This window comes from Phascolarctos cinereus, unplaced genomic scaffold, assembly GCF_003287225.1.
Source record: "Phascolarctos cinereus isolate Bilbo 61053 unplaced genomic scaffold, phaCin_HiC Scaffold_7;HRSCAF=346, whole genome shotgun sequence".
Classification (NCBI taxonomy): Eukaryota; Metazoa; Chordata; class Mammalia; order Diprotodontia; family Phascolarctidae; genus Phascolarctos; species Phascolarctos cinereus.
This window is the reverse complement of record NW_027556180.1, coordinates 32,529,831-32,544,722: the sequence shown is the minus strand read 5'-3', so window position 1 is coordinate 32,544,722 and position 14,892 is coordinate 32,529,831. Positions and strand designations below refer to the sequence as shown.

At 42.1% G+C, this 14,892-nt stretch overlaps 1 protein-coding gene across 4 annotated transcripts in view; it reads left to right on the top strand.

Moving 5' to 3' along the window:
• The window catches only part of PLD1 (phospholipase D1), a 256,470-nt gene that overhangs the window by 214,894 nt on the left and 26,684 nt on the right, over positions 1-14,892 (top strand). For all 4 annotated transcript variants that reach the window (XM_020980417.2, XM_020980414.2, XM_020980429.2 and 1 more), the window contains one exon: positions 11,239-11,352. In XM_020980417.2, the coding sequence (XP_020836076.1) occupies positions 11,239-11,352 (114 nt within the window). The remainder of the gene's footprint in view (positions 1-11,238; positions 11,353-14,892) is intronic.

Here is a 14,892-nt window from a genome sequence, read left to right as displayed (position 1 = left end):
AGAGCCCTTACCAGCCTTGTTTTATATATGAGGAATCTGAAGATCAGAGCTGGGAAGGGGGAAATCATACAGTTAAGGAGCTTCCAGGTCAAGATGATTTCATTGATTACACAGATTCATCAATCACAATCATAGATCAGGAAACAGCAATGATCTTAGAATCTAAGTCCAACTTTTTCTCATTTTACCAATGAGGAAACTGAGGTTTATAAAGGAGGAATGCCTTGCCACTCATGGGTTATAGATCTAGATTTAGAAGGGACCTCAAGAGATCAATTCTAGTCTCCTCATTTCCAAGATCAGGAAACTGAGGCCCATTGAGAGGGAGTGACTTGCAAACACTCTTAGTTTCATGAGATCGTCAATTTGGACCTAGTTCAAAACCCAATTTATAGATGAGAACACAGAAGCTCAGGAAGTAAAATGCCTGACCTAAGATTTTATACATTGTAGGTAGCAGAAGCAGGATTTGAACCCTGGTCTTTTGACTTTGAATCCAAAGCATTCTAATGCACTAGACCCTTGCTGCTGTTCAACATTCTCTTCCTTTCTCTGTCTCTGTGTCTCTCTCCATCTCTATCCCTCTGTCTCCATGTCTCTGTCTGTCTCTCTATCTCTATTTCTCTCTCTGTCTTCATGTCTCTTTCTGTCTCTATCTCTCTCCATCTCTGTCCCTCTGTCTCCATGTCTCTGCCTGTCTCTCTATCTCTATTTCTCTCTATCTCTGTCTTCGTGTCTTTCTGTCTCTCTCTCCATCTCTGTCCCTCTGTCTCTATGTCTCTGCCTGTCTCTCTATCTCTGTTTCTCTCTATCTCTGTCTTTGTGTCTTTCTGTCTCTGTCTCTCTCCATCTCTGTCCCTCTGTCTCCATGTCTCTGTCTGTCTTTCTATCTCTATTTCTCTATCTCTGTCTTCGTGTCTCTTTCTGTCTCTATCTCTCTCCATCTCTGTCCCTCTGTCTCCATGTCTCTGCCTGTCTCTCTATCTCTATTTCTCTCTATCTTTGTCTTCGTGTCTTTCTGTCTCTGTCTCTCTCCATCTCTGTCCCTCTGTCTCCATGTCTCTGTCTGTCTTTCTATCTCTATTTCTCTCTGTCTCTGTCTTCGTGTCTCTTTCTGTCTCTATCTCTCTCCATCTCTGTCCCTCTGTCTCCATGTCTCTGTCTGTCTTTCTATCTCTATTTCTCTCTATCTCTGTCTTCGTGTCTCTTTCTGTCTCTATCTCTCTCCATCTCTGTCCCTCTGTCTCCATGTCTCTGCCTGTCTCCATGTCTCTGCCTGTCTCTCTATCTCTGTCTTCGTGTCTCTTTCTGTCTCTATCTCTCTCCATCTCTGTCCCTCTGTCTCCATGTCTCTGTCTCTCTATCTCTATTTCTATCTCTGTCTTCGTGTCTTTCTGTCTCTGTCCATCTCTGTCCCTCTGTCTCCATGTCTCTGTCTTTCTATCTCTATTTCTCTCTATCTCTGTCTTCGTGTCTTTCTGTCTCTCTCCATCTCTGTCCCTCTGTCCCTCTGTCTCTCTATTTTTTTTTTTAATTTTCTTGCTTTTTTGCTTTGCACAACTGCCTTGACGTCTGTCTCGGACTCTCTGACTCTCGCTCTTGCTTGGAATCTGCCCCTCTTTGAGAGATCTTGAAAATGGATGTCTGAGCACAGTGGGATGCCCGGGCATAGATTTCTCCCATTTCTACTTAGCTGTTTAGAGACAGCTGCTCTTCCTTCCTGGACTTTCCCCTAAGAGTCCTTGGCACCTCCTCCATTGCTCACCCAAGCAGCAGGATCTCAAGGGAAAGGACGCTTCGCTCCCCAAGTGCCCACAGGTCTCTTCCATTTCAGACCATTCTGCTGTCCTCCCCTTGGCCTCGTTTACAAATATTCTTGGCATTTCAGAGGCCTCAGTGAATGATAATTTTTCTGTAGTCCAATGACCTCCCTGACTAAATTAGAAAAGATACCAAGCCACTACCACCCAAGGAATGGTAAAAAGAAAAAAATCCAAAAAATTAATAGTTGAGAATTAAATTTTAACTTGGGAAATAGAACTCTGGAAAAACCTATGAACAAGTAACCCCTTTCAGGTGTGTTAAATGACTCAGCTCAAATGGCATGCTTAAATAGAAGTCTCCTGGTATTTTCTTGAAGTTGAGACTTTTCCCAGGAAGGAGTAAAAGGGGAAAATGATTTAATGAATTGCTGCTGTCTAGAAATATCCTGGCAGCAATGGCACTGGAGTCCTTTTAGAGGCAGCTCCCTGGATGTGGATTCAGATTCACCTGTGCTGGTCCAATGAAAGAAGCCAGAGACCTGAAGCTCACATCTAGTTCAGTCAGTAGACTGGGGCCACCAGCCATTTTTGTTTTGGAGTTACCATCTAGTCCAACTCTTGCCTGGACAAGAATCGCCTCTGCAGATCCCCTCTGTTCATCCAGGCTCTGCTTGGAAACCTCAGGTGAGCCCCCACCACACCCCTCCAGCTTCTGCTATAGGATAATAGAATAATCACTGGCAAGTCAGCCCTTATTCATTTGGCTTGACTTTGAATATTTGTTGCAAGGCTTTTGGTTTTCTTTTTCTCCTCTAATGGGTGGGAGGGAAAATAGATTTTTCTTAATTAAATTAATGCTGATCTTATGACATATCCTGAATATATATATATATATATATATATATATATATATATATATATATATATATATTTATCTATCTATCTATCTATCTGTCTGTCTGTCTGTCTGTCTGTCTGTCTGTCTATCTATTTATTTATTTGTTTGTTTGTTTGTTTTTGTGGTACAATTGATAGAGCATTGGGCCTGGAGTCAGAAAGACCTGAATTCAAATATGGTCCAGACACTTACTAGCTGTGTGACTCTGGGCAAGTCACTTCACTTTTCTCTGTCTCAGTTTCATCTGCAAAATGGGGATAATAATAGCACCTACCCCCCAGGGTTGTTTCAAGGATCAAATGAGATAATAATTGTAAAGCACTTAACACAGAGTATGGCATATAGTAGCTGCTATATGAATGCTAGCTATCATCATTATTATTATTATTATTATTATTATTATTATTATGGAAGGTAGAAAGAAAGGAAACAAGGGAGAGAGTCAGGGAAGGGAGGAAGGAAAGAAGAGAAAGGGAGGGAAAGAGGAGGAATGGAAGGGGGCAGAGAGAGTGAATGGGAAGATATAGAGAGAGGGAGGGAGAGGAGGAGGGAAGGGAGAATTTGTATTCCTTACAGACAGCTATTATCTCCTTCCTCTCCCTGCCCCACCCCCCTCCATCTTCTCTTCAGGCCAGATATCCAAGCACATTCATTAGACATCAAATAAATTGAAGGGAAGGATAGGAGATGTTTCTCAATAAATGGTCCCTCAGAAGCCTATAAGAGAGAGTCAAGTTTGTGTTTTAAAAGCAAACATGAAATGCATGCATTGTGGTTGCCTGCTAGATGATGACTTTTTGTTTCTTGTCTGCATACTATAATTACTGTAGCCTGTTATTTGCATCAGTGTGTGGGTATGCAGTGGAGAGGACATGTCAAGTATGTTTTAGAATTTTAAACTGCAGTTGTGATAGGATAACTAGGAAGTTGTTTTAATTCCACATGCCCCCCCTGGAGAAGTCGTCATTTCGCATTTGCTGAGGTCTGGGCTTCAGTTTTTCATAGACTCTGTCTCTGCTCATACGTCTGGAAAGCCGATGGGCAAGAGGCTCCTGTTGTCAGTCCACAGGCATTTATTAGGCACTTACTGTATGCCAGGCACCATGCTGAGGGCTGGGGATGCAAAGCAAGACAAAAACACAGTCCCTGCCATTGACAAGCTCACTTTCCAGTAGGGGAAACGACATGTAAACAACCCATAGAAACAAAATACAGAGTAATCATAGGTTCTCACAAAAGAGTAATTGAGGGTAATCACAAAATCTCCACCATAATGTTCAGACTTATTTTCACTGAAAACAGAGAAAAATAGAATGATTCAGCAAGCATCTATTGAGTGCTTGCTGGGGCTATGAAGACAAAAACCAAAACAATCCCTGACCTCAAGGAGTTTACAGTCTACTGAGAGAAAACACTACCAGATAAATGTATACCAAATATAGAAAGTAAATTCAAAAAAGACTTGGGGTGGGAAGGGAGCGGGAACGTCAAAGCAATGTCTTCCTGCCTCTGCCACTCAGGACTCTGTGACCTCGGGCCAGGAAGGAAAAGGAAAGGAACAAGCATTTATTAAGCACCTACTGTGTGCCAGCACTATGCTAAGTGCTTCACAGGTGTCTCATTTTATCGTTAGCAAGTCCCTTAAACTTCACCTTGCTTGGCCTTAGAGTCCTCGTTTGTAAAATGAAGAGGCTATGCTCCTTGACCTCTTGAGTTCCTCCTACTCCTGCAGCTGTGAGACAATGAACTGGGCAGAGCAAGAAAGGCTTCCTGTAAGAAGTCATTCCTGAGCTGGGCTTTGAAGGAAGCAAGGTGCAGCTGAAGAGGGGGTGTGCTCCAGGAAGGGGACCCCGCATCTGCACAGGCATGCAGATGAGAGATGGAACACAGTGACCTCTAAGGTCCCTTCCAAATCCATGAGCCTGTTTTTCCCGTGACCCGACTGTCTGAAATTGTTTTCATGAATCTCTCCACCTATATGAGAAGTCCGTTATAGCAGCAGAAAGCACAATTGCTCCTGTCTGTTCGAAATTTTTATGCAAGGTTACACAAAACAGCAGAACAGACGAAAAACAAACAATAACCATAATTCCTCAATTTCCTTTTATTATTTATTTTATTGATTATTCTACTGCACCATCTCCAAATTTTAAAAGTCACATTTCGGGCTCAGCTCAGTCAAACAGTGGTTGTCACGGCTTGGATCTAGGAAGTTATTTTTGACGCAACAGCCTGCAGGACTTCCTGCACCCCACTGAAAGGACTGTCAACATATCGGCTTCTCGGTGATTGCTATCTAACGAACCTTGCTCCCTTCCTTTCCCTCTGTTGAAATACCCACATACCGCATTCCACCTTTCACCAAGCCTTCCTGCAGCAGCTGCACCTGTCGGACAGGTGTGTCATTGGATGAACCCGGGGAGAGGCTGCGTGAATCATGAATGGCAAAGTTCCAGTCTAGTCCTTGACACAATCATCAGATCCAAGGAGCTACTAAAATTCTGGATCTTAGGAAACAGAAAACGTGTGTAAATGTTGTGGGGGGAAGTCTAGTGCAAAAGAATGATTTAAAGTAGAACATCATGGTTGTTCATGTTTGCTCCCTCTCAGGATGACCTGTTTATTTATCCATGTACTTATTGTAGCCTCCCTCCCTCGGTAGAATATAATATCCTTGAGGGCAGGAACTGCTTCATTTTGGGCTTTGGATATTGGGGCCAATGCAGCTCTCAGTATAAAGCAGGTGCTTCATAAATGTCTTTTGAATCATCAAGTAGCATATTTCTCACTGTGGTATTTATCTGTGTTTCACAGTTTGCTTTCTAGAAATACAGGTATCAAAGAGAGCTTTTCCAAAGGCCTGCTGATGTTTCTAATTCAATTTCTTTTTTTTTTTTTCTGCTTTCAGAGAGTGGGAGTTTCTTTTTTTTTGCATTTTTAATTTTTTCCACTTAATAGTATTTTATTTTTTTCCAGTTACATGTAAAGATAGGTTTCAACATTCACTTTTTTTTTTAAGGCAGTTGGGGTTAAGTGCCTTGCCCAGGGTCACACAGCTAGTAAGTATGAAGTGTTTGGTCTGAGGCCGGATTTGAACTCAGGTCCTCCTGACTTCAGGGCCGGTGCTCTATCCACTGGGCCACCTAGCTGCCCCCCAACATTCACTTTTATAAGATTTTGAGTTCCACATTTTTTTCTCCCTCCTTCCCTCCACCTCTCCCCAAAACAGTAAGCAATCTGATATAGGCTATACGTATGCGATCATATTAAACATATTTTCACATCAAATACAATTTCAGGGCAGTACAATTCTGCAAGCATCCATTAACTACATACTATATCCCAGGCACAGAGGTAGGTACTGAGAGGAAAAAAGACAAGGCATGAAACAAACCCTGCCCTCAGAGAGGTTCCATTTTACCTGTAGGATGCAACATCTATAAAGTACAAACAAAGTAGTTTCAACAGGGATAGAAGTTTCAACAGGGATAGAATGAGATACCATGTACAATGCCTGGTAAATTTTAAAGAGACATGTATATGTTAGCTATAATTATTATTAAGAGGGAGAGTACTGACAAGTGGGGTGATCAGGAAAGGCCTCTTAGAGGGTGTGGTGTCTAAAGAAAGCTAGATTCTCCAGGATGATGAGGGAGGAGGCATCTGTGCAAATGCACCAAGATGGTAGATAGGATGCAAGATATGATGAACAACTTAGAGACTAGATGAATTGGAAAGCAGAGTCCATGAATGGTACAGAGGAAGGATGCTAAGGCCTGTGGGAACTAAATCACGAAGGGTTTTACAGGCCGATTGAGCTGGGCAGAGGATTCACTATTGATCTAAGGGTACCACTGGGAGCTTTCGGAGCAGGAAAGTGACGTGGTCAGATATGGGTTTGAGCAATATTAGTCTGGCGGCTGAATAGAAAATGTATTGGAGAGGGAAGAATGCAGAAGCTTTCTGTGCATAGACTATGAATTTATGGCCTCAGGTTTATGGAATTCAGCTTAACTGCTGGAAGGATGAAGAACTTCTCTAGATGGCTGGCCTTGGACGTGGGCCTTAGAAAGAGAGGTGAGCACCCAGGAGAATGTAAGCTTCTTGAAGATAAGGCCATTTACATTTTTTGTCTTTGCATCTTCAGTGCTTAACATGATGCTTGGAACAATAATGGTTTTTTTGCCTGAACCTATGGGGTTTTTTTAATTAATTAATTTTTTAAAATTAACAAACATTTATTTTTCTCTCCCTTCTACTTCTCCTCATTGAACAAAAAGAAAACCCTCATAAGCAAATTCCCACATTAGTCATGTCCAAAAACATGTCTCATTCTGCGTCATTAAGGAACTGTGATTTCATGGTGGAATTCCCTAATAGGAAAATGCTCTCCATTGATATAGATGGTAATTCACCTCTCAGAGAGTTGCCTGAGCCATTGAAGTTATGTGAGTCAGCTAGGGTCACACCACTAATGTCAGAATCTGGGCTTGAACCCAGATTTCTTCATTTTAAGGCCAGCACCCCGCTCTGTCTACTATACCATGTTAGACACTCATTCAAATCTGGTGGAGGTCTTTATTCCTCTTAATATTTGATCATGTCAGAAAATGTGGCCATTCTTGAGATTAACCTTGGAATGGTGATTATGGAGTTAAAATTTTATCTGGACTTCTAACTGGTAGACTCATTTGAAAATATATTAAGCAATCCTTCTGCTCTCCTTTTCCACCCTCATTCCCCAGTCTCCTGTTCATCATTTAGGGACGTGAGTCATTTTTTCTGTAGTTCCTAGGCAGAAAATTTTGTAGTTCTTTGAATGATGCTTTTCAGCGCAAACTGTGCTTGCCATCTAGTGGTTAGCCCTGGACATTACAAGACCCAGCTTAAAGCCCTCCGGCATAAAGCTGTCCTGCCTTGCAGAAAAATCCAAGCTGCTTGTGGCTCCACCTGGCAGCAATGACCTTGACCATGCTATGGAAAAGACAAGCTTCACTGGCAACCTGAAAGGAGCCGACTTGCCCTGAAGGTGTCACATGGCCCAGCTTCCTGTAATGCAAGGGCACCCCCAGCGAAATCTGTCTTATGGCAAAGGAACCGTCAATAATATTTGTTGTTCAGGCTTTTTCAGTCGTGTCTGACTCTTTGTGACCCCATTTGGGGCTTTCTTGGCACAGATCCTGGGGTGGTTTGCCATTTCCTTCTCCAGCTCATTTTGCAGATGAGGAAATTGAAGCAAACATAGTGAAGTGACTTGCCCAGGGTCACACAGCTAATAAGTGTCTGAGGCCGGATTTGAGTTCAGGTCTTCCTAACTCTAGGCCTGACCCTCTAGTCTATTCGCTATGTCATTGAGTAAATTCAGAAAGACCTGGGAGGGGTTTGAATTTTACGGTAGAGGCAACAGGAAATCACTAGAGTTGGGGGCAGGTTGGATTACTCAGACGTGTGCTTTAGAAATATTCATTGTACCCTATAAGGTAGGGAATGACAGTATAATCATTGCCCCCACCCCTGTTTTATAGATGAGGAAACTGAGGCAAACAGAGGTTAAATGACTTGCTCAAAGTCACACAGCTAATAAATGTCTGAGGCATATTTGAACTGAGGTCCACTAACCCCAAGTCAATCACTCTAACCATTAGACCACACAGCCACCTTGATATATGTATATATTAGAGTGTACCACATTGGCAAATCCTAAATCATTGGTTTCTGCCAATATAAGGATGCAAAAAACTTCAATCCAAATTCAGTAGTTATTAAAGTTTTTTATGTACAAGGAATTCTGCTGGAATTACAAAGACGAAAAGAAAAAAAATTGCCCCTGCCTCAGGGAGTTTGCATTCTACTGGTGGATGCAACAATAGTTATCCATTCATCCATTCATTCATCCATCTGTCCATTCATCCATCTACATATCTGTATAAATGTATGTATATGTGTATACATACATACATACATACTGTATTGGCAGGTAGATAAGGAAACAAATTAATTTGAAAAAGGAAAGACCAGTAAAGCCTCCTGGTAAAAGGTGATCCCTCAGCTGAGACTTGAAGGAAGCTAAGGATCCTAGAAGGCAGAAGTGAGGAGGGAATGCATTACATACATACAGAAGAGTCTAGATAAAAACTTGGTAGCAGGAAAAAGAAGAGAATTGCTCTGCATATAAATGATCGTGTGGCACACATCTGCTCTTGGAGACAACTGGGTGACACAGTGATGACCTGCCCAGAGTCAGGAAGATCTGAGTTCAAATCCAACCTCAGACACTTACTAGCTATGTGACCTGGGCAAGTCACTTAACTGCTGTCTGCCTCAGTTTTCCCATATGTAAAATGGAGATAATAATAGCACCAACCTTCCAGGGTCATCATGAGGATCATATGAGAAAAATAAAGCACCTAAAACAGTGCCTGGCACATGGTCGGCGCTTAATAAATGCGCATTTCATTCCTTCCTTCTGGAGTTTGGTCTTTCTGCCCCAATGTGGAAGGGTGGGCTTAAGATATTGTATGTTAAAACATATCCACTGTGAAAAATTATAGTTTTAAAGAAGGTGTGGTTTCAAAGGGTCATTTTTTAGCAGTGATGATTTAGGATTTTTCTGAAAGTCTCAGATATTCTGAATGGCAATGATGAACCTCATTCAACTATCATTATTGAAGTTCCCTCTAAGGCCATATATGGGGTTAAGATTGTAAGACCTCTCCCCACTGGGCTGACTTGGAAGGTAGTGAGTTTCTTGTCACTGGAGATCTTTAACCACAGATTAGATAAGTACTTTACAGGAATGTTTTCAGGCTGAATTTTAACATCATGCGATCTAATGCTGGAAGAGGTCTCAGAGGCCCCTGAGACCAATTCCCTCATTTTCCAGATAGGATAACTGAAGCACAAAAAATAACTCACTCAGGATCATAGAGCTAGTAATGGTCGGAGGCAGTATTTGAACCCAGGTCTTCTTGATTTCAAGTCCTGTGCCCTAGCCACTGCACTAAGATGGCATCTAGGGTCCTTTTGAACTCAGATTCTGTGATTCTCTGACCATGGCACAGGGAAACAGTATTTAGAATGAGGGCTCTCTAGAACTTTCCATAATAAGTAAGCCTCAGATGATCCTCAAGTGGAATTTGCTTTGGATCGATTCTTGCCCTCTCTAAAGTTTCACATTATAGCACACATGTATAAGGATCCCTATTTCACTGCCAAATTCAGTTATATTTTTACTTCCTTTTTGCCTTAATAAATGTTTATTAATTGATATTATATATTATATATGATTATCTGTAAATATAAATTTGGCTAGATTCATTTGTGGCATGGTTAGATATCTGGGATCTGTCCCGTTGTGATTTCTGTCTTGAGGGAAACAGAAGGGCTATGGCTTGGTATTTATGCCTTTACTATCCATCAAATTCTATCCATGAGCTGCACCTTAAATATTATTGGTTTGGGAGGGTTAATATTTTGGGGGGCTCGAGATCAATGTCACTTTTCCCAATTGCTCTCAAGGGGAGGGAAATGCTTTATTTATTATCTCCTGTTTAGTTCCCTACTACAAATGCTGGTTATAGAAAAAAAAATCATGAATACTTATTAAGCCTTCTTAAGCAAAGTAAGTGGTAAAGAGAAATTGGAGAAGCTATACAGATTAGGGTAGAGGACAGAATGTATCAGAGTAAATTTGTTTTTTTGGCTTGGGAGCAAGATAGAAGTCATGTCAACTCAACCCTGGAGAGATCTCACTAGAATGGAATCCCTCTTGGTCTGTAGGGTTGTAAGCACTGGAAGTCACAGGATACGTTGAGAGGATAGAGGCAACTTCCTCTACGTGTGTTCAGCTCTAAGATCTCCAGTTAGCCTTCCAAAAGTGTGCAGCTGCCTTCCAAGGACATCTCTCTCCAAGTCCTCTGACCACCTGAAGATGTCCAATCTCCTTCACTGAGAGATGCCGTGTTGTGGCTCAACATTCTCTCAACCAGGCAGGAGTTACATCTCCCTTCAGGAAGACGAAAGATGGCCTTCAGTGTATTGCCCCAACTGAGTGAACAGATGTGATCATATGTATGTGTGTATAGATGTACATATATATTTAATTATGTAATACATAAACATATACACATACATATGTAAGAGAGATATCTATATGGATATTTTATATCGAGAGAGAGAGAGAGAGAGAGAGAGAGAGAGAGAGAGAGGGAAAGAGGGAAGGGAACAAAGAGATACAGAGGAGAGAGAGGGAAGGAGAGAGAAGGAGGGAAGAAAGAAGAAAGACAGGACAGAGGGAAAGAGGGAGGGGGACAGATAGAAAGGAGAGAGGGAGGGAAGAAAGGAGAGAGAGAGAAAGAAGAGTAGGAAGGGGGAGAGAGACAGACAGACAGAGACTTATTAATATGTATCCTGCTTCTAGCTGTAAATGATCTGGTATCCTAATATCCTGAAACATGATAAAATTGGTTTGATGGGCTCTTCTGCGTACTCTCTGAAAGCCACCTGACTTGCCTGAATGTTATTTTAAATGAATGATTATTGTACTGTTGGGTCTCTCTTTGCATTTGACTTTTGCAGAGAGGGCCAGAGATACCGAGTATATGTGGTGATCCCACTCCTGCCTGGATTTGAAGGAGACATTTCAACAGGGGGTGGAAATGCACTCCAAGCCATCATGCACTTCAACTACAGGTAGGCAAGTTCAAAAGGGCAGTTGGCATTTTGATCTTGGGTACTGAGAGAACAGAAATAATTATCTCACCACAGGAATTCAGCCAAACTTTATTTTAAAATAAATAAATAGCATTTATCCAGTGACTTAAGGTATGCAAAATACTCTATAAACATTTCATCTGATCCTCACAACCACCCTGGGAAGTGGGTGCTATTATTATCCCCATTTTACAGCTGAGGAAACTGAGGTAAATGGTGACTGAGAGACTGGTCCAGGATTACACTGCTAGTCTGAGGCCATATTTGAGTTCAGATCTTCCTGATTCCAGGCATTGCCCTCTATCTACCCTACCACTTAGCTGCCTCTATACTGAATTTTTCTCTTTGTTGGTATTTTTCCATCATTTTCTTGGATGTTACCATTGTGAGCAAGATTCCAATTGTGCCAATCACTGAAGCTGTCTCTGGGTTCTCAAAGGCTTGTGTCAGTGGAACATGCAACTTCAGATCTGTACTTCTGTCTGCCAGTGTTCTCATAGGCCCTGCCAAGATGGAAAGTTTTCATTTATAGGTCTAGGGATGGTCCATATGTCTTTTACGCCCAGAGCTGCCCAAGTTCAGATAGCCTTCTCTCCTGGTTGACTGCACAGTGATGCATCTTTCCACCATGGCAAGTTAAAAACTGTCCCCTAGCCATAGATGTCTTACAATCTCTGTCTGTGGAAAGGGAGCCGCTTGGACTAAATCACAGAAACTCTCATCACTAGAGCCAGTGACAAGAACTACAGAAGGCTGCTCCAACTGACCCTGCATGGGTGGGCTTAATCTTGGGCATAGCAGGTACAGAAGAACCCAAAAGATGCCCCCACTGGATTTAACTCCTTTGATGCCTTTTCATGTGCAAGTCTGTGCTCTAAAAGCTTCTGGAGAGTTGGCGAGTTTTCTGTCGTCTTATGCTGAGGATAGAAGCTTTGAGGATAGCCTTTGAAGCTTTGAGGATAGCAATGTTTTCTTCAAAGATATCTATCATCAGTTAATATGTGGGCATAGTTGTAGAGACCAGTGAAGGCCCTAGTCCACTGGAGAACCATGGCATGATGCCAAGGAGTGTATGATCAACCAATCATCCCACCTTCCCTTGATACTCAATCACAGAGTTTGTTTCCAGCACATCTAGGCACCCCCTTTGCCCTTTATCTGCCCAACACTCCCTTATTTTTACCCCTCCCAGGCTGTGCAAGCTCCCCAACTCTACCTTTATGCTCAGGTGTGGAGTTCTTAGGGTAGTTACAACCTATCTTCATGTCAGTACTCACACAAGCATCATTGAAAAAATTCCCTTCCTTCTCCCCTGGTATGTGCTGTGCCCCAGACTTCATGGCCAAAGTGGGGACTTTGCCTGGCTCTGGGCTTATGGTAGTGACAAGTGAGTAAGAGCTCCCTACCCCCACATCCTTAGGTTTTTTACAGGACAGAGTCAGAATGGACAGGTAGGGAAAGATTGTAGTCCGAATTACTGAGTTCATTACATTATCTTTCCCCTCAACACTACACATGTACCCCAGTTTTGAACTTCCTTAATAACTCTCATGGGCACTACCATCCTGGTCACTCCTGTTCCCAACCTCACTTTCATCCTTTGCTCCACACTCTCATTCACCCCTCATATTCATTTGATTGCCAAACCTTGCTGTTTCCACCTCAAGAACATCTCTCGTAGATGTTCCCTTTTTCCTCCTCACACTACTATTATAAGCCCTTATCACGTATTACAATCCTCTTCTCTGCCTCAGTTTTCTCCTTGCTCCAGTCCACTCAGCTGTACTTTTTCTAAAGTTCAAGACTGATTATATCATTCCATGACTTAATAAATTCTAGCGTGCACCAAAGTCAAATATTACTACATCTTAATCTGATTTTTAATGTCTATTTTCTGTGTTATAATGTAGATAAATCAATATACATACATTGAGAATATGTGCTCAAAAACTTTTTACTAATTGGGTACATGATCAAAAAAGTTCAGTGACCCCTGTTGTAGATCCCAAGGACTAATCTGCCATGGTGGCAAATGATGCTGTCTGCTAGGAATAGTTGTTCATCCAGGGAGTCAGCTGGGTACTATGTCACCTCCTTTAATGGAGGAAAGAAAAGTTGAGAAAATTCACCTCCCCCCACTCTTTGTGGAGGTGAGAAACTATGGATATGAATTTTTTCGCATACTGTTAGATACAATTGTTATGTTTATTGGATTTGCTGAACTGCTTTCCCCCCCCCCCCATCCTTACCTCTTTAAAAAACTGTTACAAAGGATGGGGGTGTATGGGGTGTTCAGGAGGACTAACACCTCTGGTGTGAGGGCTGCCAAGCCCTTTTCAGGGCTGTTCATTTACCTTTGGTGTCTATCTGTCACCCAACTCTCACCCATGGCTCTAAGAAGCTGTAACATGGTAAAACCTGGTAAAACCCATCTTAGTAGATGGGCCAAACCAGAGGGTAACCAATGGCCCTCAAACCTGTCAATGAACTAGGGGGATGTCAACCCCAAGCATGTGAAGACTTCCCCTGGTGGAATGGGTGGATGAGAACAGTTTGTTCCAATGTCCATGAAGGAGGCTGAAGCAGGTGCTGGGAAGCACGTAGAGCTTGGTCAGACATCAAAGACCTCAAGGTCATCCACTGCACCCCGAGTTTTGCTTGCTGGTCATGGCTGGTCATCCTGACTTATGTCTTGCCACTGGACCTCATCGACTCTGGAAGTGAGAGTGAGGCTGGTGACTTTGTGCAGCTCTGCCTCACTTAAATCCAACTCACGTGATGCCATTGGTCCTCTCTAAAAATGAAGGGCAAGCTGGTGAATACTCACAAACGAAGTTGTTATAAAAACCTAATGATAGAAAAAAAATTAAGAATATTTAAAATGTTAGGGAGGATATAATCCTAGGAGATTACATTCTGGAAGCCATAAACAGTGGCCTTTCCATTTTTTTCTCCAAAAGTACCTCTAAGACCAAGGAGGAACAAAGATGTGATATTTTTAGAATACCTTGGAGAGAAAAAAAAAAGACACACTAGTTATGTGAAGATGGATAAATTACTTAACCCCTTAGTGCCCTAGACAACTCTCTAAGAACCTAAGTTCTGGGAGTACGGCTACTCCTACTCTTCCTGTCTTCTTAATACCTTGTTCCGCAACACATATTCTTGGATCCAGTGGCATTGACCTCCTGGCTGTTCCACAAACAAGACATTCTTTCTTTCAGCTCTAGTCATATTCTCTGGCTGTCCTCTATACCTGGAATTCTTTACCTCCTCTGGTCCAACTCATGACCTTCTTGACTTCCTTTAAGTCTTCTACAGGAAGCTTTTCCCAGCATCTCCTAATTCCAGCACCTTCCCTCTTTTAATTATTTCCTATATATCTTGTATATAGTGTGCTTTTTATATATTTGTTTGCATGTTGTCTCCCCCATTAGACTGTAAGCTCCTTGAGGGCAGGGTCTGGCTTTTGCCTCCTTTGGTATCCCCAGCACTTAGCACAGTACCTGGAACATAATA